The sequence below is a fragment of the Canis lupus genome, chromosome 6, assembly GCF_011100685.1.
Source record: "Canis lupus familiaris isolate Mischka breed German Shepherd chromosome 6, alternate assembly UU_Cfam_GSD_1.0, whole genome shotgun sequence".
Classification (NCBI taxonomy): Eukaryota; Metazoa; Chordata; class Mammalia; order Carnivora; family Canidae; genus Canis; species Canis lupus.
Window position 1 is genome coordinate 40,568,209 of NC_049227.1, and position 24,013 is coordinate 40,592,221.

At 59.8% G+C, this 24,013-nt stretch overlaps 3 protein-coding genes and 1 long non-coding RNA gene across 9 annotated transcripts in view; 1 reads left to right on the forward strand and 3 right to left on the reverse strand.

Annotated features, from left to right (window-relative positions):
* The window catches only part of RAB11FIP3 (RAB11 family interacting protein 3), a 79,673-nt gene extending 78,333 nt beyond the window's left edge, over positions 1 to 1,340 (reverse strand). The window contains exon 1 of the mRNA XM_038538943.1: positions 798 to 1,340. Within this exon, the coding sequence (XP_038394871.1) occupies positions 798 to 1,340 (543 nt within the window). The remainder of the gene's footprint in view (positions 1 to 797) is intronic.
* A 717-nt stretch (positions 1,341 to 2,057) lies between these two features.
* Positions 2,058 to 3,118, forward strand: LOC119872345. The gene is made up of 2 exons (XR_005360391.1): positions 2,058 to 2,212; positions 2,607 to 3,118. It is a non-coding gene; the product is annotated as an uncharacterized LOC119872345 (long non-coding RNA).
* Positions 3,119 to 9,927: 6,809 nt separating this feature from the next.
* On the reverse strand, positions 9,928 to 19,616 carry DECR2 (2,4-dienoyl-CoA reductase 2). 5 transcript variants are annotated; one of them, XM_038540941.1, is made up of 9 exons: positions 19,382 to 19,533; positions 17,896 to 17,948; positions 16,705 to 16,773; positions 15,533 to 15,584; positions 14,803 to 14,938; positions 13,096 to 13,220; positions 12,931 to 13,024; positions 12,696 to 12,800; positions 9,928 to 12,513 (listed from the first exon to the last, which is right to left on the reverse strand). In XM_038540941.1, the coding sequence occupies exons 3-9, from the start codon at positions 16,707 to 16,709 to the stop codon at positions 12,299 to 12,301; spliced, it is 732 nt and encodes a 243-aa protein (XP_038396869.1). In that variant the 5' UTR covers positions 16,710 to 16,773; positions 17,896 to 17,948; positions 19,382 to 19,533; the 3' UTR covers positions 9,928 to 12,298. The 5 variants fall into 5 exon arrangements, with proteins under 5 accessions (XP_038396869.1, XP_038396870.1, XP_038396867.1 ...); XM_038540942.1 differs by having other exon boundaries at positions 17,863 to 17,948; XM_038540939.1 differs by lacking the exon at positions 17,896 to 17,948 and having other exon boundaries at positions 19,382 to 19,616.
* A 1,098-nt stretch (positions 19,617 to 20,714) lies between these two features.
* NME4 (NME/NM23 nucleoside diphosphate kinase 4) lies at positions 20,715 to 23,733 on the reverse strand. 2 transcript variants are annotated; one of them, XM_038540945.1, is made up of 5 exons: positions 23,582 to 23,733; positions 22,297 to 22,430; positions 21,963 to 22,064; positions 21,705 to 21,851; positions 20,715 to 21,245 (listed from the first exon to the last, which is right to left on the reverse strand). In XM_038540945.1, the coding sequence occupies exons 1-5, from the start codon at positions 23,670 to 23,672 to the stop codon at positions 21,174 to 21,176; spliced, it is 546 nt and encodes a 181-aa protein (XP_038396873.1). In that variant the 5' UTR covers positions 23,673 to 23,733; the 3' UTR covers positions 20,715 to 21,173. The 2 variants fall into 2 exon arrangements, with proteins under 2 accessions (XP_038396873.1, XP_038396872.1); XM_038540944.1 differs by having other exon boundaries at positions 21,739 to 21,851; positions 23,582 to 23,732.
* Between the last annotated feature and the right edge of the window lie 280 nt (positions 23,734 to 24,013).

Below are 24,013 nucleotides of genomic sequence, written 5' to 3' on the forward strand. Positions count from 1 at the left end.
GACCTCTAGGCTTAAACACACTGTGCACTTCAACACCCACCTAACAAATGTCTGCAAATACCAGAAGCCCGTAAAACACAAAAACCAGGAATTCAGCGTGTTTTGGACTTCCTACTATTTGGTAAGAGGTTGGAGAGCGAACAGCAGGAGCCGACTTGCCGCTGGCCCGTGTCTCTGTCCAGATAAACCTGCCCGAGTGCCAGGCGCAGAGTGCCAGGCACAGAGTCGGAAGCCCAGGACAGAGCCCGAAGCGCCTTGCGCCGTCACCTGTCTACGCGGAGCGGGCCCTGACCGAGCCCTCCCTCCCTCTGGGCTGCTGCACCACCAGCTGATGGTCTCCCAAACGGCCACACGACCCAAGGCAGAGTGCCCGCCAACCACACACAGAAAGTGCCCATAACAGGTGTGAGCAGAGCCCTTGCGGGAAGGCCAGGCTGGACCAGCCCGCGGGGAGGTGAGGGCCCACAGTGGGAGCGCACCGTGGAGGGTCCGCTGTACACCCCTCCAGGCCGGGAACACGGGAGGGCAGGGGGAAGGAGTCCGATGGACACCCCTCCAGGCCCGAGGGAGGGGGCAGTCTCTGGGACACCCCTCCAGGCCCGGGAACACGGAGGGGCGGTGCAGTCCCCGGACACCCCTCCAGGCCTAGGGACACGGGGAGGGGTGAGCAGTCCCCGGACATCCCTCCAGGCGGGGACACAGGAGGCGAGCAGTCCCCAGACACCCCTCCAGGCCGGGACACGGGGCGGGGGATGCAGTCCCCAGACACCCCTCCAGGCCCGCGGGCTGGGACTCACCTGGTCCGCGCCGTACACCGTTGCGAACTGGACGAAATCCTCGATGCGGACCAAGCCGTCCCCGTCGCCGTCCAGGGCGTCGAACACGGCGCGGAGGCGGGGGCCGTCCTCCGGACACGCGGCGGGCTCGGTCGCGAGCGGGCAGGGGTGGCCGAAGTCCGGGGGCCGCCCCGGGGCCTCGGGGCCCACGTCCAGGGCCAGCTCGCCCCCCGCGGGCGCCGGGAAGCCGGGGAACAAGCCCACGTCGCCGCCCGCGAGCGGACCGTGGCCGAGAGCCCGTCCGCGGAGAGGAGCGGCGTCGGGGCAAGGCGGGGGGCAGACGCCGTCGGGCTCCGCGGCGCAGGGCGGGCGCGGGCCGGGGCCGGGGTTGGCGGCCCCGCGGGCGTCCGCGCAGGCTCCGGGCTCCGGGGCGCCGAGTGTCCGGCGCGGGGCGGGCGCGGCTGCCGGCCGGTGGGGCCCGCCGGGTTCGGGCTCGGGGTCGGGGTCGGGGTCGGGGCGCGCGCCGCCCGCGGGGGAGGCCGGCCGGCCCGGCTCCATCTTCATGGGCGCGCCCCCGGCCGCGGCGCAGGCCCGCGAGGCCAGTGGTGCGGCGGGCGGCGCGGGCGGCAGACAAAGGCGCTCAGGGCGCGGCGGCGGGCGCGGGCATCCCCGCGGCGGCGCGGGCGGGTGCGCGCGGGGCGCCCGGGCTGGTCGGGCTGGCGCTCGGGCCCTGCTCCGCCCTCGCCCATCTTCGCGCGGCGCCTCAGCTGCCCTCGGCCCGGCTGCGCGGCGGGCGCGGGCCCATGGCGGCGGCGCGGCGGGGGCGGGAGGGCGCGGGGGCGGCGGCGGCGGCGGCGGCGGCGGGCGGGGGGCCCGCGGGGGCTCCCGACGGAGGCGGACGAGGGGGCCGCGGCGCGGGAGGCTGAGGAGCCCGCGGCTGCCGAGCGAGCGAACAACGCCGCCGCCGCCACCGCCGCGCGGGCCCCGCCTTCCGTTCTCCGTCGGGCCTGACGTCAGCGCGTCGTGGCGGCGCCGGCCCCGCCCCCGCCGGCCCCGGCCAGGCCCCGCCCCCCGCCGGCCTTCCTTAAAAGGCGGGCGCCGCGGCCGCCGAGTGTGGGGGGTGGTCTGTCCGCGCGCGGGCGGTTCGGGCCCTGGAGTCGCGGCCGCTGCCGGGGGCGGGGTGAGCGGCGCCGAGGCGCGTGACATGCCGCCCCGGGGCGCGGGGCGCGGAGGGCCGACCGCCCTCCCGCGGGGACGCCGAGAAGTGCCCGCGCACCGAGGCCCCGGGGACGCGCCCGAGCCTCCCGCACCCGCACGACGGAGGAGAGCCGCTGTCGCCGGGAGGGCCCGGCCTCCCCAGCCGCGTGTGCGACACCGACCGCTGGCCCTGCGGTCACCACCGTCACGGGGACACGTGGAGACAGGCTGGCGGGCAGGTGACGCGGGCCCGGGCCGGGTGCGAGATGCAGCGCACAGGGAAAGGGATGGGGGCCGTGGGCACCAGCAACAGATAGGTTTCATAAGCAGCTTTGGCAAGAACCAGGGGAACCTGAAGCTCTGTTTCCAAGTGTACAGTGAGGAGCAGTGTGGGAATTAACTGAGTCATCCGTGTGACAAAACCCCAGGGCGTTGGGAAGAGGGAGGCAAGGGATCCTCCTCCCCAAACCTGTCACTTCATTATGGGAGCTGTATGCTTTCACGAGGAAGATCTTCTGTTCAAAGAGAAAAAAAAAACTACAGTTTTGGCAAGAATCTGAAACAGAGCCGATGCATCTGGCCAGACGTGATTTTGAGAGGTACTTAGAGTGATGTGTCAACCCCGCTAAATAGGACTGTTCGTGTGGGCACAGTGAAGACAACAGGAGTCCAGAGGAAGCAGGAAAACTCCGCCTCCCCTAGTCGGCTGATGTAGCCAAATGGAACGCCGGCATGGAAAGCGCACCCCCTTCCTGCTTGGAGCCCTTCCAGACTCTGCTCGGGAGACGTTGAAAGTGACAAGTTCCCCGGGTGCCGGGGTGGCCCCCATCCATAGAGCATCTGAGTCTTGATCTTGAGGACGCAAGTTGGAGCCCTGTGGTGTGTGCAGAGATTACTTAAATGCACACACACACACACGCACACACACACAAAACTGGCGAGTCCGTGGCCAGTCAATCCAGTGTCTTCTAGCATCCCCTCTGTGGCCTGTGGACATTTTTGGTGAGTAGCATTCCAGATGAAATGGGTTAGCTGGTTAGAAGCAGCCCCTGCTGCCACTTCCATGTGCTCCTCCACACCTACCCTATCCGTATTTTTTAAAGATTTATTTGCAATAAATAAATAAATAAATAAATAAATAAAGATTTATTTGCTTATCTGATGCGGGGGATGGGGGAGGAGGGGCAGAGGGAGAGAGAATCTTTAAGCAGACTCAGCACTGATCCTGGAGCCCCACACAGGACCTGATCCCACCACCCTGAGATCACAACCTGAGCCAAAGCCAAGAGCCAGATGCTTAACCAACTGCCACCCAGCTGCCTCACTTTACGCATTTCAACTTGTTAACAGTTACACAAGAGGAAGGGAGGGTGGGGTTCAGCTCACATCTGTCGGATCTGGGGTCTGGGTGAATGTGAACACCTCCCCCTGACTCTCCTTTTCTTTCTTTTTTTAAGATTTTTATTTATTTATTCATGATAGACATAGAGAAAGAGAGAGAGAGAGAGAGAGAGGCAGAGACAGAGGAAGAAGCAGGCTCCATGCCGGGAGCCCGATGCGGGACTCGATCCCAGGACTCCAGGATCACGACCTAGGCCAAAGGCAGGCGCTGAACCACTGAGCCACCCAGGGATCCCCTGACTCTCCTTTTCAAAAGTACTCAAATAACCACGTAACTTTGGAATTCTTCAAGTAGGTGAATTTCATTCACCTGTCTTCCCTGGTGACCTTTGGCTTGTAGGGAGAGATGTGAAGACAAAGACCAGCAAGGTGACTCAGCACAGCCCTGGCATGGCCCTGTTGCACCTGCCAGGGGAGCTGAGGGAAAGAGGTTAAGAAACCTCACGTGGAAGGTAAGCTTGTCTTTCCTGGGGTAAGGCTCCTCCATCATCTGGATGAGATCTGGCCGTTGACATCCAATGTTCAATTTGATCACAAACCTACTTAAAAAAAAAAGATTTTATTAAGTAATCTCTACACCCAAAAGGGGGATCGAACTCATAACAAGAGTCACATACTCCTCTGACTGAATCACCTGGGCGCCCCACAAATCTACTTTTTTCATGCATGTTTTTAAAAAAACCTTGAGGAAATACACCAAAATCATAGTAGACAGTACATATGATTTCCCCTATCCATGCTAGTCCTTCGAATTTAAAATGACATCTTGGATGCCTGGGTGGCTCCGTCAGTTAAGCATCCCACTCTTGATCTTGGCTCAGGTCATGACCTCCACTTAGGTAATGATCTCAGGGTGGTGGGATCAAACCCTACATTGGGCTCCACACTCAGTGGCGAGTCTGTTGAGATTCTCTCTCTCCTCTCCCTCTGCGCCCCTACCTGCTCATGTGCTCACTCGCTCTCTCTTAAATAAATGAATAAAATGGTGTCGTGTCTTGTTTGAATTTAACTGTCATGGCGGTAGAGTGAGGTTTTTTTTAAGATCTGACTTATTTATTTGAGAGAGAGAGCACAAGCACGGGGAGTGAAGGAGGGAGGGGGAGAAGCAGGCTCCCCACTGAGCCGGGAGCCTGATGTGGGACTCGACCCCAGAACCCTGGGATCATGACCTGAGCTGAAGGTAGATGCTCAACAGAGCCCCCACGCGCCCCTGGTTGAGGGTTTCTTGCTCTGTCTACTGACCAGCTGGAATCCCAAATATGTGAACTGTCCAGTCATAGCACTTGCTTATTTTTCCATTGGATTATCTGACTTGTTCTGTAGACAAAATTAGTTTTTGTTTTGTTTTGTTTTGTTTTACAAAATTAGTTTTTAACATTGCAGATATCTTCTCCCCTGCCTGGGGGTGACGGCCTTAAATCATGAATGGGCCGGGGGCACAGTTTACTCCATAGCAACTTGAAAGAAACACAACAGCTGTAACTGATGGGATTCATTTCCAGAAAACTCCCTAAAAAACCAGAACAGGGAAGCCCGGTGGCTCAGTGCCTTAGCGCCACCTTCAGCCCAGAGTCTGATCCTGGAGACCTGGGATCGAGTCCCATGTAGGGCTCCCTGCATGGGGCCTGCTTCTCCCTCTGCCTGTGTCTCTGCCTCTCTCTCTCTCTCTCTCTGTCTCTCATGAATAAATAAATAAAATCTTAAAAAAAAAAAACCCTGGAACTCAGCTTGTCAGATTTTAAAAAAACAACGGAAGAACAGAAACCTAGGAGGAAAGTGAGCAATGAGAGTAAGCGGTTCCAGAAGAAGAAACTCAAAGTAGCCCTATGCACGTACAAAAGATGCTTGACCCCGTTGGTGATCAAGGGACTGAGTGAAGATACCATTTGACACCACTGGAGTCCACGTCAGGCATGAGGCCAGCAGGACGGGGACTCAGCGGACTGCACAGCTGAGGGCCTGGTACCTTCAGGCGGGCGCTCGCCCAGGTCAGTGCCTGCCGGACAGATGCTGGCCCGGGCCCGCAGAGGCAGGGACGGGGTGTTTGGTGCAGCCCTGCCAGTGCAGTTCCCCGGAGGGACTGCGGAGCGGCGAGGAGCGGTCTCGCTACGTGTGCAGCAGGTGCAGCAGGTGCAGCAGGTGCAGCAGAGGCCTGTGACCCCCCACTTGCAAAGGCTGGACACGTGGTCAGTGACGTATGTTGCTTCAACCCTGTTCGTGTGTAGTGAAAACAACAAATGAGAGTGGGAATTACATCAAGGGACCAGAAGAGGGAGGGCAGCGGCGAAGCTTAGCTACAGCGCACCACGTGGGTCTCAGCGAGCCCACGCAGAGCAGTGTCAGCGCCTGGCACGTGTAGGGCAGGCATACCTGCGTGTCTCTGGCTACTTTCCAGGCTCGCCCACGTGTTTTCAGAATTTCATGAACACTTTTAAAATTAAGGAAATAAGTCTTGTACCCAAGGTCTCAAAGATTTCTGCCTCTAGGGGCGGCTGGCCGGCCCAGCTGATAGAGCACGCACCTCTTGATCTCAGGATGACGACTCTGAGCTCTGTGATGGGTGTAGAGATTACTTTAAGGGCAGCCCGGGTGGCTAAAAACAAAACAAAACAAAGACTTTTATTTTTTAAAATCTTTAAAAGATTTTCTTTACTTATTTGAGAGAGAGAGCATGAGCAGAGCAGGGGAAGGGCCGAGGCAGAGGGAGAAGCAGACCCGCCGCGGAGCAGGGAGCCCGCCGTCGTCGTGGGGCTCAATCCCAGGACCCTGAGATCACGATCTGAGCCAAAATCAAGAGTCAGACGCTTGGCCCACTGAGCCACCCAGGCGCCCCAGGCCAAATGTTTTTAATCTACAATTTTGGAAACAAGATGAACATTCTGTATTTAGGAAGCATACTTAGAGGAAGCCAATTTTAAGACAGGTCACACTCTCGCCAGCAGCCCCCAGCAGTCAAGAGCACACAGCCAGCCACACTCGTGTTTACTGATACTTTATTCAGTGGGGAAGGATTTTTTGTCACCTTCAAATTTAGTAAAGTACATTTCTTAAGAGTAAAAATAGAGTATGAGTTTGTAAAGCACAATGTAATTCCTCCTGACTCAGCTGAGGTTTGGATGAATTTATTGAAACATTTCACTCTGAGTTGCTCCTGTGTGGACAGGCCTCTCCAGCCCCCAGTGCCCGGAGCACTTTGTGGCCTACAGTCTGCACCCACCCCGTCTCCCCCGAGGCCGAGATCCTGGCCGGGGAATGGGTGTGAGGAGCCAGCACGGAGAGGTTAGTACGGGATCCGGGATTCGTTGTATTTGTATTTTGGCCTCTGGTCGTGCTTTCCAAAAATGTAAACATCTGATTCCCCTCATGCTGTTCCCATAGCCTAAAAATTGTCCAAGTTATAAATTGTGGTGGAAGAGTTAATTCTGTGTGTTTCTGATGAACGTTTCTCAACCTTCAAAAGACACCTGTCAGGGGGCGTCTGGGTGGCTCAGCTGGTTGAGTGTCCAACTCTTGGTTTCCGCTTAGGTTGTGATCTCAGGGTTCTGGAATCAAACCCAGTACATTAGGCTCCGCATTCAGTGGGGAGTCCGCTTGTCCCTCTCCCTCTATCCCTCCCCTCACTCATGCATGATCTCTCTCTCTCTCAAATAAATAAATAAATAAAATCTTAAAAAACACACACACACAAAAGACACCTGTCAGGTCCTGTCTCCTTGAGATGCTCTGAAATAGGGATATGATGAGGTGCCCCTACAACCCCAAGTCAATAAAGTCATCGTAAAAAAATAAATAAATAAATAAAGTCATCGTCTGAGAGTTTCAGGTAGTGAGGTCCATACCGGTTACATTTGTTACTTGAAGAAATAACACTAGACATAATCAAAATAAGTGAGTGAAGAGTTTATAGAATCCTCTCTCAATGGACAGGGTTACGTGGGCCTCCTCCCAGAGACCTGCACCAGAATTCAGGGACCAACATGAAATCCATCGATTCCCTGTGGGTGTAGGACTGTTTCACCAAAGGGCCAAGTCAGAATGAGCAAGAAAAGGGGAGTCCACAGACAGATTGAGTCTCCACTACAGTCCCCAGGACACAGCCCTGGTCCTGAGATATGAGCGGGGATGTAGACAGAGTATCAGATTAAGCAGCCTCCGCCATCTTCCAGCTGGCCTTTGGGTTTCACCAAAGAGGGGACCGAAGACTCAGCTGGTCACTGGAAAAGAGTATGTGTACACACACACATTACCAGCCTGGTGGGCTACACATTGGACTTTAGTGAGTTTCTTTGCTGTGAGTTGGGATCCACATGTGATGGTCTCCTAACACCCGCTTACTAGAAGCAGCTCCTCCTCAAGGCCACGGCTGTAACGGGGGTTGTCATGTTCACAGGATGTGATCAACCCCTGGCCACGATTTACCAAATAAGAGCTGGACTCTGGATCCAGATGGAGTGGACGTGCACCTTTCCTCAGGACTTTGGATGTGAGCTCTGTGCACAGGTGCCGGCCACGGCTGTACACGAGTGGCTGGGACCTGGTCATATGGAGAGCTCCGTGCAGCAAGGGGAAGGTGGGCTCCCAGGGACAGGGAGAGGTGAGAGAAGGAAGGGATGCTCGGTCCTGGGCCCTGGGCCCCCAAGCTCCAGTGCGCCCTGCCCCTGGCGCATCCTCTTGCATTCCCCGCCTTCGGATCTGAACGGCAGGTTGGGTTCTGCTGTGTGCGTCCAACACAAACCAGCCTCGGTGTCCCGAGGGAGAAGCCTGAAGGGGCCGTGAGCCCTTCTGGGAGGCCCTGAGCCCGGCCAGCCCGTGTGCCCACATGGACGGATGCCAAGGGGAAGACCGGAAGTTCGGGGGGCCGTTGTGCTCACGCCTTGGGCCTTGGCCAGTGGCTTGCTGTCCACTCGGCGGCGGGACGGCGTCTGAGCGATGAGGTCGCCCTCGGCCTCTCACAACCTTTGTGCCCCAGAACGGAAAAGGGAGAGGAAGATGGGGGACGAGGCGAACGACCCAGGGCGACCAGAGGTGGACACAGGGAGAGCATGGGCACCCGGGCACCCGGCGAATGGTGCAGCTTGAGCCTGGCACGTGGGAAACCAGCGTTACCTGTGCTCGGGCCTGATGCAGGGGACCGAACGGGTGCAGGCCAACCACGGTCCAAGTCTAGAGGTTACTATGGCAACAGAAGGAGTAAGCACAGACAAGCTCCCCCAAACTAGCACCTAAATTAACACTCTTTATTCCAGACAACTGGGGACTCCCTTTGCTCTCTGTCTGCGAGGGAAATGCCCAGATGTGCACCGCGTCACAGCGACGGCCCAGGAGTGGCCCCGAGGCCTACTAGTGGGGTTTGCTCCACGTTCACTCCCCGGGACCCCGTGAGGATGGGGAGCCCCAGCCACCCACTCCCCGGGCCCCCGTGGGGATGGGGGTCCCCAGCCACCCACTCCCCGGGCCCCCGTGGGGATGGGGGTCCCCAGCCACCAGCTCCCCGGGCCCCCGTGGGGATGGGGGCCCCCAACCACCAGCTCCCTGGGCCCCCGTGGGGATGGGGAGCCCCAGCCGCCTGCCCGCGGCCTCCTGTGCCCACAGCCCTCTGCTCTGGCGGTCGGACGTCTCCCCATGGCCTGGAAGGGCTGAGAGCAGAGCAGCCTTGGCCGTGGGAGGGGAGCCCGGGGTTGGGCTGCGGGTCAGCCTCCACAGCTGGGGGTTCGTGGAACTGACTGGGGGTCACAGGTCGTCGGCCCTTCCGGGGACCCAGCACTTCCTATGGGAACTCAGAGATGGTTACGGTGAAGGCACCTGCTGCACCAGCCCGACCCGGGGCCCGTGAGTCCGTCCGGCGTCGGGGGCCCCCCACGTGCTGTCGCAGATGAGCCCTCGACAGCGGCCCGGCCCTGAGTCACAGCCTGGGCACCTCACAGCCCCAGCTGATCAACGTCATGTGCAGCTGATCAATGACAGACGCCGTGTGTCTGGGAGGGACTGGCATGTGACCTGCTAGACCGCGCGAAGGCCACCTGCCATTCCCAACGCGGGCAGCGGCATGGCGCCATCCACCCGGGGCCGCAGGGCAATGCAGGCGGAGGGGACTCTGCTCAGGCCACAGCGTCCCTCCTCTTGCCAGAGCACCCGTCCTCACACGGCCACCGGCTTTCCCAGGTCCCCACTTGCCGACGGAGGTCATGGGACTTCTTAGCCTCCATGGTCCCGAGAGCCAGCCCCTATAACCTCCGGGTGTCACTGTCTGTACCCCGTTGCGGCCAGTTCTCGGGAGAACCGCAGTTGAAGTGACAGGTGACCGTTCCAGAGGCGTCCCGCCAGGTGGGACTCGAGCCCGCTCACCACCCTACCGCTGGCCACCTCCAGGGCCTTCCTCAGGGAAAGACGGTGGCCCAGCCTGGTGGTGGCAGAGGGGCCCCAATGACCGCCTCGGCCCAGCTTGGCCAGCCTCCCCCGGAACCCTTCCCCCTGCTTGTTCTCCCACCCAGGAGCATGAGGAGCACCCACATGTCTGCCTTGCTGCTGGACTCAAGGCCACCAAATCCTGGTCTCTGTGACAACAAGCACCTCTATCTTAATTTTTATTAATTTCAGTAAGCTCCAAGCCTAGCACAGAGTCCATGCGGAACTTGAACTCATGACCCTGAGATCAAGACCTGAGCTGAGATCAAGAGTGGGACCCGTCAGTGGCTAAGCCGCCCAGGCGCCCCAAGGAGCACCCTGATATTCCATGTGGAGGGGCTCCCCCTGCCCAGTGGCCTCTCAGCTGGCGTGGCTCCTCCCCCGAACTCTTTTCACACGATGAAGGGACTGGGACACGGTCCCATCAGGTGGCATCCGCGGCACAGGCTCAAGCTCCGTCCTGTAGCGGTGACCAGAACTGCCCAGGAGCAGGCCCGGGCCTCGCAGGGTAAGGAAGCTCCCTGGGCGCTTGGCTGCGGTGAGCCCCCCACCCAGGAAGCGCGCCGCCTCCCCCTGCCTCGGGGTGGGCTCCACCTGCCCGAGGACAGCACTGAAGTATGAGGTGCGACGCGGTTTCTCGACTCACAGAAAAGAGACAGGAAGGAAACGTCCCCATCTCAGAATGACTGGGTCACTGGTGATTCTTTTCCAGTGTCTTCCTTTACCTTCTACAAACACTTGCAAGCTCTATTTTATAGTAAAAACTGTTTTTTAGGAAAATGCATTTGTTGGCAAAATGCTAGGATCCCTGCTTATGCCAACAGGCGGTACAGACAGGAGAGAGCCCGACAGCAGCTCAGGGGCCTCACCTGTAAGGGCAGCTCAGAGTTTCCAACAAACCACACAGAAAACAAGTCCGAGGATCTGAGTGGTCCTGGCATGAATGTCAAGGGAACAGATGAGAGGCCTGTGGGATCATGCCGGTGGCAGTGATGGCCAGAGGAGGGCCTAGAACGTCCAGCTGTGAGTGGCACAGGACCAAGTCCCCTGGGATGTCCCAGCAAAGGACGACTCCAGGGCAGGTGGGGACAACCCAGCCCATGTCACCAAAGGCTGAGAGGGGATCCGTCTGTGGCCCAAGACCCTGGTGAGGTGACCCAGGACCCCGCCACAGGGGCCTGGATCAAACACACTTCTCTCGCCTCCCTGGCCTGGCTTCCCTTTGTGGAGGAAGATTCCCATGTAGGAGAGCAAGGACGGAAGACGGGGCCTGAGATGCCCTGCGGCTGCACTCAGGGACCCCGGGACCCAGCCGAGAAGGGAACCAAGGCCCCCTGGCTGGGCAGGCAGGGCAGGGGGGCGACAGCCGTACAGCCCAGGTCACCCTCCCAGGGAGCTCCAGAATGCCAAAGTGCCCCCAGCGGACATCCGTGCAGGGCGGGCAGCTGAGCAGGTGGAGATGGATCCGTGGGGAGCACATGTGGACGCGGCACCGCTGCCGGACCAGGCCCGCCTCTGGTTTCGATGCTGTGGACGAGGTGCAGCGTGGTGGCGGGTCCTGGAGGAGCACCGCAGGAGGTGTCCAGGCCCTGCGAGCGCCGCCGCTGCGTCAGCCATCCAGCACCCGTCAGCGACGGCCAGATGCCGAGGACATGGGGAAGGGAAGACCGCAGCAGCACCCCAGCTTTGCCGCCCGCGGCCCGGGCAGCACCCAAGAGTGGCTGGCCCAGGGTAGAAGCTGCAGGTGCACACCAGCGCCCTAGAGGGTGGCAGGCGGGGCAGGGCGGGTGGGGCAAGCGGGGGGCCGCCTCAGGGCTCCTCATCCCGGGCACTGGGGGCCAGCCTGGGGCGCACGGGCCATGGGTGCTGGGAACGTGTCACCCGAACCAAAGCCCAGAGCGCTTCTCGGCCGCATGGCATCCACCACAAGCCCAGCTCAGGGAGCAGGGGGTGCGGTGCAAGCCTGCCCCCCTCCCCGAGTTTCCACAGCCCACCCCCCCACCACCCAGGGCAGGACGAAGTCAGCAGCGGCCCTACAGTGAGGAGGCACTCTGAGAGGAATCTGCTCAAGGAGGGTGAGCAGGCCTCCCAGGCCGGGGGCATCGGGCACTAGGGGGACAAGGGGAAGGCAGAGAGCAGTGGGGCTGTCCGTGACCCACACGGCCCCACGGGCCCTCAGGCCTCCGGGGTGGGGGGGGCACCCGGCGGAGCTCCCAGAGAGATGGCTTCCCACCTGCTGCAGGCCCGACGTCTGTCCTGATCTGCAGGGAGGCACTGAGGCTTGGCGGGGCCCCCTCCCAGCACCCCCCACCCGTTCAGAACACCCCTCTCAGCCTTGCCTGACGTGGCCTTTTGGGGTAGCCCAACCCCAAACGAACCCAAGAACATGTCTAGAAATACACCCAAGGGACTCGGGAAACCCATCAGGACCATATGTGGTGACGTCAGCCCACGGGGCAGGGGTTTCAGGAAGAGGGCCACGGCCAGAGGTGACCCGCGGGAGGCAGGAGCGGCATCACCTAGAGCTTAGCAGAGGCAGTGAAATCTGCCAGCAGCTTGAGGTCATTAGGGAAGGTCAGCCATGCCCCGCCGTCAACCACCAGCACAGCGCCTGTCATATAGGATGTCAAGGGGCTGGCCAGGTACAGCGCGCCGTGGGCCACCTCGGTCTTGTTGCCCAGCCTCTGCAGGGGGATGTCCAGAACCTTGGTGCTGACACTGGCCTGGTGGCCACCTGCAAAAACATAAGGCTCAGCCCCATGATAGGGGACCCAGGGCCCCCCGCCCCCCACCCTGGGCTTGGAGACGGCCTCTTCCTGGGAGCCCAAGGAACCGGTCCTTCTCCTGGGTGTGTCCCAGCCAGCTGGGAGGGGAACCCGCGGAGGCACTGTGGGGCGTGGGGTCCCAAGGGCTTACCCAGCCGCCGGAACCCCTCCGTGCCACTGATGGGGCCAGGGGCGAGGCTGTTGATGCGGATGTTCTGGGGACCCCACTCCACGGCCAAGTGCCGTGTCATCGCATCTGCACAGAGGAAGGCAGGCATGAGGGGAGGCAGGGCCCGTGCCAGGCCTCTCCACTGCTGGTTTCCAGGGACAGGTGGGAGAAGGACCCAACAGGAGCCCAGGCCAGCCGACCCGGGGGGTGCCCGTACCCACAGCTGCCTTGGCAGAGCCCGCATGCACTTGAAGCACCTGCCCCCGGGTACCCAGAGTCGCAGTGATGTTCACGATCACCCCTCCGTGGTCCTGTAACACACGGGGGAGGGCAGTGAGTGGGTGGCCGGAAGAGGCGACTCCCAGGAAGAAAGCACACGCACCCTGAAAAACTTTTCGTAGAGCACGCGAGACATGTTGAAGGTGCCCAAGCTGTCGATGTCCATCACGGTCTTAAAGGCGTTGAAGGACAGTGCACTGGCAGGGCACAGGAAGTTTCCCGCTGCACCTGCAAGAAAACCACAGCGTGCTGGAGCCCCGGCAACCAGGACACGGCCCTCGGGGTGGTCCAGGCGCCACAGGGCAGAGCCCGAGCACTTGGGGGCCCCTTTCTTCTTGGGAGACTAAGCAGGACAGATCTCATGGGCTGAATTACGTCCCTCAAAGAGATATGCTGAAGGGGAATCTGTGGCGCTCAGAGATCTTGATTTCAGCTCAGGTCATCATCTCAGGGTGGGGAGAGCGACCCCACGTCCTCTGCGCTCACTGTGGAGCCTGCTTAAGACTTTCTCTCCTGCTCCTCCCCCACATCTAAAAAAATAATAATAATAGGGGTCCCGGAATGGCTCAGCTGGTAAGCATCTGCCTTCAGCTCGGGTCATGCTCCTGGGGCCCTGGGATCAAGTCCCGTGGGGACTCTACTCAGCTGGGTCCTGCAGCTCCCTCTCCCTCAGCTCCTCCCCCTGCTGTGCACGCGCTGTCTCTCTCTAATAAATAAAATCTTTAAATAATAATAAAAAGTTAAAATGTCCACCAAGGTTCTGGACATCCCCCTGCAGAGGCTGGGCAACAAGACAGAGGTCGCCCACGGCGCGCTATACCTGGTCAGCCCCTTGGCATATGCTAAAGTCCTAATCCCTGGTATCAGTGAACGTGACCTTATTTGGAAACATAACCTTTGTGGATGCAATCAAGTTAAGCTGAGGTCACCTGGGGCTAGGCAGGCCCAGACCCAGGGACTGCTGTCCTCCGAAGAAGAGGAGAGACAGACACATGTGGGGGAGGCCGCGGCCAGCAGGCGGAGACGCGCTGGGGAGCAGCCGGGATCGCCGGCCACCCCAGGGCGGGCAGAAAGGCCTGGAACAGAGCTTCCCTGGGCCTGAGGAGGGCGGCCTACCCACACCTTGGTTTTGGATTTGTGACCTCTACAAGTATGAGAGAACACATTTCTGCTGTTTTGGGCTATTCAGCCCGCGATACCTTGTTAGCTGCAGGAGATTGGGACATGCCATGTATTTTTTTTTTTTTTAAATATTTTATTTATTTATGATAGTCACAGAGAGAGAGAGAGGCAGAGACACAGGCAGAGGGAGAAGCAGGCTCCATGCACCGGGAGCCCGACGTGGGATTCGATCCCGGGTCTCCAGGATCGCGCCCTGGGCCAAAGGCAGGCGCCAAACCGCTGCGCCACCCAGGGATCCCCATGCCATGTTTTTAAAAGGGAATTTCAGCAGAGTGAGTCTTGACGTACCGTGCAGACTCTGGTGAGCAGAACGGGTCATACGGGCTCACCAACTGTAGGAAACACAGGATGTGAACACGGGGGCTGCGGTGGGTACGCGGGATTCTATCTACGAGCTGCTCAGTTAGTCTGTAAATCTAAACCTCTACAGGTTTAGATTAATTTTTTAGAAAAAATTATGGGTTTTTTTTTTTTTTTTTTTTAAAGGGAGAGTTTTGGGACATGAGAGTGCCCTGACTCTGTGTGTAGGCCGAATTCTCAGGATGTCCACTTGAGCCTTGGCCAGGACAGGACCCCTGAGGCCCCTGAACCCACCAGAAGGCCCTGGCCTCACCCATCAGCCACTCACAGTTAACCAGAATGTCGATCTTCCCAAACTCCTTCAGTGCCTGGTCCACGGCAGCTGTGATGGCTGGAAAAGCTCGAACGTCCAGAGATAAGGGGAGGCACCGCTGGCCAGTGGCAGCAGCCAGCTTCCTGGCAGCCTAGGAGCCAGAAGGAAAGAGGTGGGCAGCAGCCCAGTGGCCTTGTGGGGGAGTCTGACAAGGGGGATGTGTCCAGGGGATGCTGGGAGGCTGCCGCTTGCTGCTGGACCCCACTCCCGGAGGCACAGCGGCCAGGCAGCCACTCCATGCAGCCACAACCCCCGGTGGACAGTTCTAAGATATCCCTCTCTCTCCCCGTCTCCCTAGGACCCTCCTTCGACATTGCCCTTCAGGCCACTGGCCATGGGTCAACGGCAGCCCCAGCTGACTTCTAGTCCCTGCCACAGAGACCAGCTGTGGCAGTGGTGACAGTCTCCTCCCAGGTGGATGCAACATGCGAACCACCCTCAAGATCCGAATGAGCTGAGATCTCTCTTGGGGCCACAGTACCACCCAACACGAGAGTCTCCTCAGAAGAGATGTTGTAAAAAACCAGGGGGTACCCTTGGGAGGCCACTCGTACTGAAGGTCCATGTTTGGGAGAGAAGCAGGATTTGGTGTTGCCATCTTCTGGGCCTCAGGACCCTCCAGGCACAGGCTCTGGGCCCCACAGCCACCCATGGGTGGGATGGACACAGGAAAGACCCCCCTCACCTTAGACACTCTTGGAAAGCTTCTGCTGGCGATGACTGTGTGGCAGCCGTGCCTGCGAAGCCAGAGGGCAGGTGTGAGGGCAGCAAGGCACAGGGGACACACCAGGTCCCTGGTGCCTGCCTGGTGCTCTAGGCACAGCTCCTCTTCCCCAAGGCTCTCTTGGGCTGAAGCACCAGCCCAGGGCCGAAGGCACAGCTTGCAGAAAACACAGGGGCCTGAGCAAAGCCGAGTGGCACCAAAGGTACCCACCCTGGGGGCCCCAGTCTGGGTCTCTCTGGCATGCGGTACCCCAGCCACACAGAGATATGGTTCCGCCCCCAAACACCATGTACTCAGCAGTGACACAGCCGGGAGCCTCAAATGCACAGCCCGGCAGCTGCATGGGCCCTGCTGGGTGCCCTGGGCTTCTCCCTCCGAGGCTGGGGTGAAGGACAGGTAGGGCCCATGCTGAGGCCAGGGTGTCTGCCTTGCCTCACTGCCTGACACACTCAGCCTCACAGTAACAGTAGTAGCTACACCTGCTAAGCAGCCCCACCTAATCCTCAAAATGACCCTCAGCACAGCTGGCCACGCTCTACTCAGAGAAGCAACACGCACAAGCCGCCAGCTTGGAAAATGGGATTCACCTGCAATGGATGAATCCCCAAATCTCATCCAGTGAGACCCATTCTCTATGAAAAGTGGAGGCCTGGAGAAAACCGGGGAGGGGTCCATATCAACAGGCTTCCTCTTCCCCCCAACCCCAGCCTAACTTTGGCTCTTTCCTCTGGGACTCACAAGTGGTCAGCCTGGGCCTAAGGTCACAGATCTTGTGTTCCAAGAGACACTGTGCTCCGCACACTGCTGGAGTCAACTCGGCTCACCTACTCTGGGTTGGCAAGGCCCCAGGGAGCTTGGCAGCAGAGTTAGCTCAACCTATTGCACCCTTCCTCTGGTACAAATGGGGGTGCTGGGGCCAGAGTCTTAGTCTCAATGAACCTCTAGGAGACGATAGAGTCCTGCCTCCTCCAGGAAAGCACCTGACCCCTTTCAGATGCCCTCTGATGGCTTGTTGCCTAGAGGGGTTCCTACCACCCACCAGCATCTTGCCCAGGGATACAGCAGGGTCCATGCAAGGTGGAGTGAGTTTCGGGGGTGGGAGGGAGTGCAAGAGTGCATAGAGCAGTGCTCACCGCATAAAAATCTCAGCAATCCGGAACCCGATGCCAGAACCACCACCGGTGATGAATGCCACTTTGTCCCTAAGAAAACAGGAGGCATTTTAAGAGATAGATCCCTAGTTTTCTTTTTTTTTTTTTTTTGAAGATTTTATTTATTCATGAGAGACACACAGAGATAGGCAGAGACACAGGCAGAGGGAGAAGCAGGCTCCACGCAGGGAGCCCGACGCTGGACTCAACCCTGGGTCTCCTGGATCACACTGTGGGCTGAAGGCAGGCGCTAAACCGCTGAGCCACCCAGGGATCCCCCAATCCCTAGTTTTCTAACAGACCAAAATACAGCATCCAGTGTATTGCTCTGTTCTGCTCACCTGATTATATTCTCTTTCTTAAAAAAAAGTTGGTTTTTTGGTTTATGGTCTCTTCTGATTTGTTTAGTGTATAGTTCCCCGGGATCGTTGTTGCCATTTTAGTATTGTGTTCTCTCATTCATCTATTCTCTGGACAGAATGGCAAGATGGAAAAACTCACCTCAGAAAAGAGAACAAGAGGCAGTACTGACCAGGGACCTAATCAGTATGGACATAAGTAAGATATTGGAACTGGAGTTCAGAGTAACAATTATAAAGATGCAGGTTGAACTTGGGGGAAAAAAAAACACATAGAAGACACCAGAAAATCCCTTTCTGGAGAAATAAAAGAACTAAAATCTAATCAAGTTGAAACCAAAAAGGCTATTAATGAGATGCAATAAAAAATGGAGGCTATAACAGCTAGGATAAATGAGCAGAAGAGAGAATTAGTGATCTAGAAGACACAATGATGGAGACTAGAGAAACTGAGAAAAAGCAAGATAAACAGCTACTCACTGAATCACCAGGGGAGGATTTGAGAGAGAAGTGATGCCGTACAGCGAAACAATATTAGAATAATTGGGATCCCAGAAGAAGAGGAAAGAGGGGAGGGACAGAAGGTATATTGTAGCAAACTATAGCTGAGAACTTCCCTAAATCTGGAGAAGGAAACAAGCATCCAAGTCCAGGAGGCATAGAGAAACCCCCTCAAAATCAATAAAAATAGGCCAACACCCCGACATATAATAGTGAAACTTGCAAATCTCAGAGACAAAGAGAAAATCCTGAAAGCAGCTGGGAATAGGAGGTCCGTAACCTTCAAGGGTAGAAACATTCTCTAGCAGCAGACCTGTCCACAGAGGCCCGGCAGGCCAGAAAGGGCCGGCATGGTACGTTCAGGTGCTAAATGAGGAAAAAGAGAGAGGTAGGAATTTAGCAAGGCTTGGGAAGAGATCAGAGACATGTTACAGATGAGCATCAAATCTCAAACGTTCAAGACACATGAGTGGGGCACCTGGGGGGCTCAGTTGGTTAAGCATCTGCCTTTGGCTCATGTCACAATCTCAGGGTCTTGGGATCGACCCCACATCAGGCTCCCTTGCTCCATGGGGAACCCGCTTCTCCCTCTCCCTATGCTGCTGCTCCCCCTGCTTGTGGTCTCTTTCTGTCAAACACATGAGTTTTTTTCCTAAAGCAAGCCCCATCAATATGCTGCCTGCAAGAGACTCTTTATTTTTTTTTAACATTTTATTTATTCAGAGAGAGAGAGAGAGAGAGAGAGAGGCACAGAGACACAGGCAGAGGGAGAGGGAGAAGCAGGCTCCATGCAGGGAGCCTGACATGGGACTCGATCCCGGGTCTCCAGGATCACGCCCTGGACTGAAGGCAGCGCCAAACAAAGAAACACCTCAAAAGGTGAGCCACCCGGGCCGCCAAGAGACTCATTTTAGATCCAAAGATACCTCCAACTCATGAAAAGAAAGCTGGGGTAAGGCAGCCCGGGTGGCTCAGCATTTCATTTATTTTTTATTTATTTTATTTTTTATTTTTTATTTTTTTGGCTCAGCGGTTTAGCACCTCCTTCAGCCCAGAGTGTGATCCTGGAGACCTCGGATGGGGTCCCACGTCGGGCTCCCTGCATGGAGCCTGCTTCTCCCTCTGCCTGTGTCTCTCTCTCTCTGTCTCTTATGAATAAATAAAATCTTTAAAAAAAAGAAAGAAAGAAAGAAAGGAAGGAAGGAAGGAAGGAAGGAAGGAAGGAAGGAAGGAAGCGAGCTGGGTAGTACTCCTTCATTAAACAAATTAATTTTTTTTTTTTATTTATTTATGATAGTCACAGAGAGAGAGAGAGAGAGGCAGAGACACAGGCAGAGGGAGAAGCAGGCTCCATGCACCGGGAGCCCGACGTGGGATTCGATCCTGGGTCTTCAGGATCGCGCCAAACCGCTGCGCCACCCAGGGATCCCTCATTAAACAAATTAAATCAAATTAAATTTTAAATCAGGGATCCCTGGGTGGCGCAGCGGTTTGGCGCCTGCCTTTGGCCCAGGGCGCGATCCTGGAGACCCGGGATCGAATCCCACGTCAGGCTCCCGGCATGGAGCCTGCTTCTCCCTCTGCCTGTGTCTCTGCCTCTCTCTCTCTGTATGACTATCATAAATAAATTAATTTATTAAAAAAAAAAAGACCACCACCCGGACCAGGGTTAGAACACCACCCGGACATCTGGATCGCCGGCCGCCAGCACCCGGTCCTCTGCCGTCGCAGTAAAACCACCCGCCCCGAGCCACCTCCGCAGCGCTGCGCCCCGGGGGAGCCCCTGACTCCGTCCTCACCTGAGCAGGTCGGGGCAGAAGAGATGGCGGTACTCGGGGAGACACTCGTCCTCACTGACGTCGGGCGGTGGCTGGGCCATGGCGCGCGGGGCGGCCGGGGTCGCGAGGACAGCAGGGACCCGCCGGGGCGGGCAGCAGCGGGGCCCTCAACGGGGATCAGCGTCCTGGCCCGGGGGTGCGGGAGCAGACGCAGCGGTGGCCTGACCCCGGCGCCGACCCCGCGCCAGCCCCGCCCACAGAGGCTCCAGTTCCGCCCCGGACGCCCCGCCCGCGGCGCCGACGGCCGTGCTAGCCCCGCCCCGCCCCGGACGCCCCGCCCGCCGTGCTAGCCCCGCCCACAGCGGCTCCCAGCCCCGCCCCGGACGCCCCGCCCACGGCGCCGACGGCCGTGCTAGCCCCGCCCCGCCCCGGACGCCCCGCCCGCCCCGCCCGCCGTGCTAGCCCCGCCCACAGCGGCTCCCAGCCCCGCCCCGGACGCCCCGCCCGCGGCGCCGACGGCCGTGCTAGCCCCGCCCCGCCCCGGACGTCCCGACCGCCGTGCTAGCCCCGCCCACAGCTGGGCCTGGGGGGGCAGGCGCAGTGGTGCGGCGGGCATCGAAGGAGCTGGCTTCGTAACCGCCTCGGCCTTGATGACGGGAGCGGGCATCAGCGCCCTGGCCCGAGCCAGGGGTCACCGCGGACACTAGGTTCCGGGTCAAGAGTCGCTGCTCCTCCGAGCCTTAACAACCTGTTTGGGGGGCACTTAGCCCCCCGAGCCCCTCCCTTCACTGCTGCGGTGGAGCCGCAAGAGCCCAGGACCGCCTCCCCCTCGCATGGGCACATGGGCAGCCCGAGCTGCCCTCGTCCTCACAATGGCCTGCCCGGGAGAGGTTAGGGCACTGCATGCGAGCCCGGGGCGGGGGGGGGGCACGGCAGCCACCGGGGCTATGGGCCGGGATCAGGGCGTCCTTTATAAAGATGTCACAGGGCAAGCGAGGCCAAGGCGGCCACAGCAGATGCGAGGACGTGCGAAGTCCGGTACCGTGACAAGTGACCAGGGTCACAGCTGAGGACCAGAGCTGGTGTGATGTGTGCAGCGCCGACACGAGAACGGGGAGCCCTGGCCAGGCTCCGCCGCAGAGGCCGGGAACGGAGCTCTGCCCTGGGGGCTTCAGGGGCCCCTACACACCCTTCTCGCCGCCCTCCGGCCCTGCCCGAGGCAGGCAGGCCCCGCTGAGCATGACCAGGTGGGGGTGCTGGGCCTCGGCGTGGATCCCCGTACATTTCAGGCTGCGGGCCTTTGCACCTCTGCCTGTCTGATCCAGTTAAAAACAACGGATCCCCGACCGGTGCGTGAGCTTAAGGTAAGCTTTATTTCTACTCTCAAACTCTTACGGCTTTGCATGAAGTCCTCACCCCTAATCTGAAAGATGGCAGGAACTGTAACAAACAACTCCCGCCCGCCACAACACAGTGATGTCTCACCCCCCTTGGGGGAAGGGCGCTTACACTACGTAATTTTGGAGACCCCCCCAAAGGTTGTCTGGCACTTTGGCATAGAAAGGATTTGGTCCAATTTCTTACTGGCTCAGGATAGTAAAAGGCACATAGAGTTGGTTGCTCAGCTCCTCAGGGTAGCATGGAGCGGAAGGTAGACGGGGTCTGGGACAGAAGGGCAGACCGCCGGGGTGGGCTCGGGGTCTGCACACAGAGGTAGTTGATCCTGGGTGGCCGCAGGGTGGCTGAGGGCAGCCCGAGTGCTCAGGCTGCGTAGATGCTGCTGTGGTGGTTTTCGTCTGCCCAGTCCACCAGCTCACTGCTCTGAAACCATAGCTGGATCTCCCTCCGGGCCCCCTCCACAGAGTCGCTGGCATGAATGATGTTCCTGCGCCAACGAGAAGCAGCAAAGGTAAGGCAGGGACTTCATTGGGAACCTTGGAGGTCCCGGGAGGCATCTGCTAACCCCCTGCTATTGAGAGGGGCAAGCCCGGTGCTGGGCGATGTTTCTCCGTTGCAAGAACAGAGCCGGAAGACTGGTTCCAGACTGACCTTGGCCTCTCCCCACAACCTCACGCCCAGCCCCGACCCTATCTGGGAGCCTCGTGTTCCCACCAGCCATCCCATGCCAGACAACACACAGTGAGTGCTTTATCATCTCCTGTGTGCAAAGGGCTTCAAAAAACCTGTTCTGGCAAACATTAGGTGTGTGTGACATCCCAGCATCGAAAATCTCTGGCTTTCCTTTGGCCCCAGCAAGATGCCCAGTTCCCGTGGACCTGCCTTAGGAGCAGACTGCCACCCCACACTCAGGCCCTCCTCAACCCCTAACGAGCTGGCCTGTCACCTCCAGTCGCTTGAGTGTATCAGGGCCCCCAGACCTGCTGATGTGGACACTGAAGTCCCCCCTGATGGTGCCGGGGGCGGCCTCAGCTGAGTCGGTGTGTCCTATCATGGTCCTCGAGGAGCAGACCACATTGGGGCCTTCCCAGACCTGCAGCACAGAGATAAAGGCCGGTGGGATGGGTGGGGATCGCCAAGGACTCAGCAGCTCTGGGCTCCGCCCAGGGCCCTCTACCCCGCCCACCACCCCTGCCTGCCCTACCATGGCCACCACAGGGCCGGAGGTCATGTAGCTGATGAGCGATGGGTAGAAGGGCTTCCTCTGCAGGTCATGGTAGTGCTCAGCAAGGACTCTCTCTGGTGCCTGGGCAGCATTGGGGCAAGGGTGAGGGGAGCCCCTGGGCACTGGGCCAGGGACCGTGGTATCCTGACCTCAGGCGCTTTATAGATAACACCTACATGGGTTGGCACAGCAGCACGTACCTCCCCACCCCTCCCCTGCTACTGCCAACACCAGGATACTCCTCATGACCCGGGGCTGAGGTAGCCCCCCACCCGTCCCCTCAAGGACACCCATGGGCCGAGGGCCCTGGTACCTGCAGCATCTTCATCCCCACCAGCTTGAAGCCCCTCCTCTCAAAGCGCTGGATCACGTCCCCCACAAGCCGCCGCTGCACCCCATCCGGCTTCACTGCAACCAGGGTCCGCTCTCGAGTCCAGGAGGACCCTCCTTTAGAAAAAGGGGAATCAGGTGCCTCACCCTTTCACATCTGCCTGAACCTGGGTTCTGCCGCCACAGCCCAAGTGTCACCTGGCCGTCAGAGGGCCTGCCTCTACTAGAGCAGCTCTGGACCGGAGAAGGGCAGGGCTCACAGCAACGGATGCCCAGCAGGACTCTGCCTTTCAGAGAGCAACAGGGGGTCCCCTGGTGCTTGCAGCCCGTCAGGAGGGGCCGTGGCTCTGCCCATGCAGTGGCAGGGGCACCCATGATGGGATCCGGGCTCCCTGAGGAGGCATCTTCGAGAGGTGGGGGGGCAAATCCCAGCTCGGAGGCCACCCAGAGGCTCAGAGATGCCACATGGGAAAGAGGGCATGTTGTTGGCCTTGCTTTTGACTGCGGGGCTCCAGAGTGATGGCACGGTCACTGTCCGAACTCCACAGCTGCCGCGTGAGGAAGGACCCAAAGCGCATCCTCTGGGTCTGAGGGGAAGGAGTGGCAGGGAACCAGGCAGTAGTGAAGTGTCCCTTTCCCACCAGGCGGGCCACGCACAGGGGACAAAGGGAGCTCGGGCCTGAGGAGGAGGGCAGGGGGAGACTCCGGAGGGCTGTGCACCTGCTGCCCCAAGGCCCCCAGCTGCGCGGCTGGAGGCTCTGAAGGCCGCCGCTGGGGGACCCAAGCACAGGACCGAGCCAGCCCCAGGGGTCTCTAGGGATCACTGCAGCACAGAGGGGGCATCGTCGTCCCTTACAAGCCCGGGCCCCTGAGTCTCACTGACCCGCAGCCCCGGGTCCAGGCCCAAATGTGCTCTCGAGAGGAGCCTACACCCCGGCCGGGGGCGTCCGGGGAAGTCCTGCAGCCGGTGCCCCTAAGACCCCGCGTGGAGGGACCCTCTGCGGAGCTGGCCTGCCGCCAGCCGGCCCGGCACCCCGGGGGGCAGCTCGCTCCGGCGGCGTCGGGAGAGCCCGCGGGCCGCAGTAACCGGGAGAGGCCCAGCAGGCCCCGGGCTCCGGAGCCCTCGGGTCCCTGCGCCCGGGCGCGGGGAGGGGGTGCGGGGGCGGGGAGACGCGCGGGCGCCCCGAGGGCTCGCGCGCCAACAAAGGCCCGGCGCGCCCCCTCCCCCCCTCCCCCCCCTTCCCCTCCGCGGGTCGCCGGCCACTCACCCGAGTTGGAGCGCGCGAGCAGGCAAGGCCCGGGGGCCCGCGGGCCACGCAGCAGCCCCGGCAGCGCGGCGCGCCCCAAGACGCCGCCCATGACCCCGGCCCGCGGGCCGCTGGCTAGCACGGGGAGAGCGCAGGCGACGGAGCCCCGAAGGCGAGGGAGGAGGGGCGGAGGGAGAGGGAGGGGCGGGGCCACCGTGGAGGGGAGGGGAGGGGTGGGCGAGGCCGGGGAGAGGGAAGGGGCGGGGCCACCACGAAGGGGATTGAGGCGGGGCGGGGGCGGGGCCACCGCGGAGGGGATGGAGGGGGCGGGGCGGGGTCACCGCGGAGGGGAGAGGGAGGGGCCACCGGGGCGGGGCGGATGGAAGGGAGGGGAGGGGAGGGGAGGGGGAGAAGAGGTGACGGAGGAGGGGAGAAGAGGTGACGGAGGAGGGG

Coding starts and splice junctions, on each gene's coding strand:
- DECR2 (XM_038540939.1), bottom strand. CDS start 19,461: ATGGCCCAGCCACCGCCCGACGTCAGTGAGGACGAGTGTCTCCCCGAG. Junction 15,585..16,704: donor ATTGCTGAGATTTTTATGCG/GTGAGCACTGCT, acceptor CTGGCTTCGCAG/GCACGGCTGCCACACAGTCA. Junction 12,514..12,695: donor GGAGGGGTTCCGGCGGCTGG/GTAAGCCCTTGG, acceptor ATGTTTTTGCAG/GTGGCCACCAGGCCAGTGTC.
- NME4 (XM_038540944.1), bottom strand. CDS start 23,672: ATGGGCGGCGTCTTGGGGCGCGCCGCGCTGCCGGGGCTGCTGCGTGGC. Junction 21,852..21,962: donor CCGGCCCTGTGGTGGCCATG/GTAGGGCAGGCA, acceptor TCTGTGCTGCAG/GTCTGGGAAGGCCCCAATGT. Junction 21,246..21,738: donor TTCAGTGTCCACATCAGCAG/GTCTGGGGGCCC, acceptor TCGTTGGCGCAG/GAACATCATTCATGCCAGCG.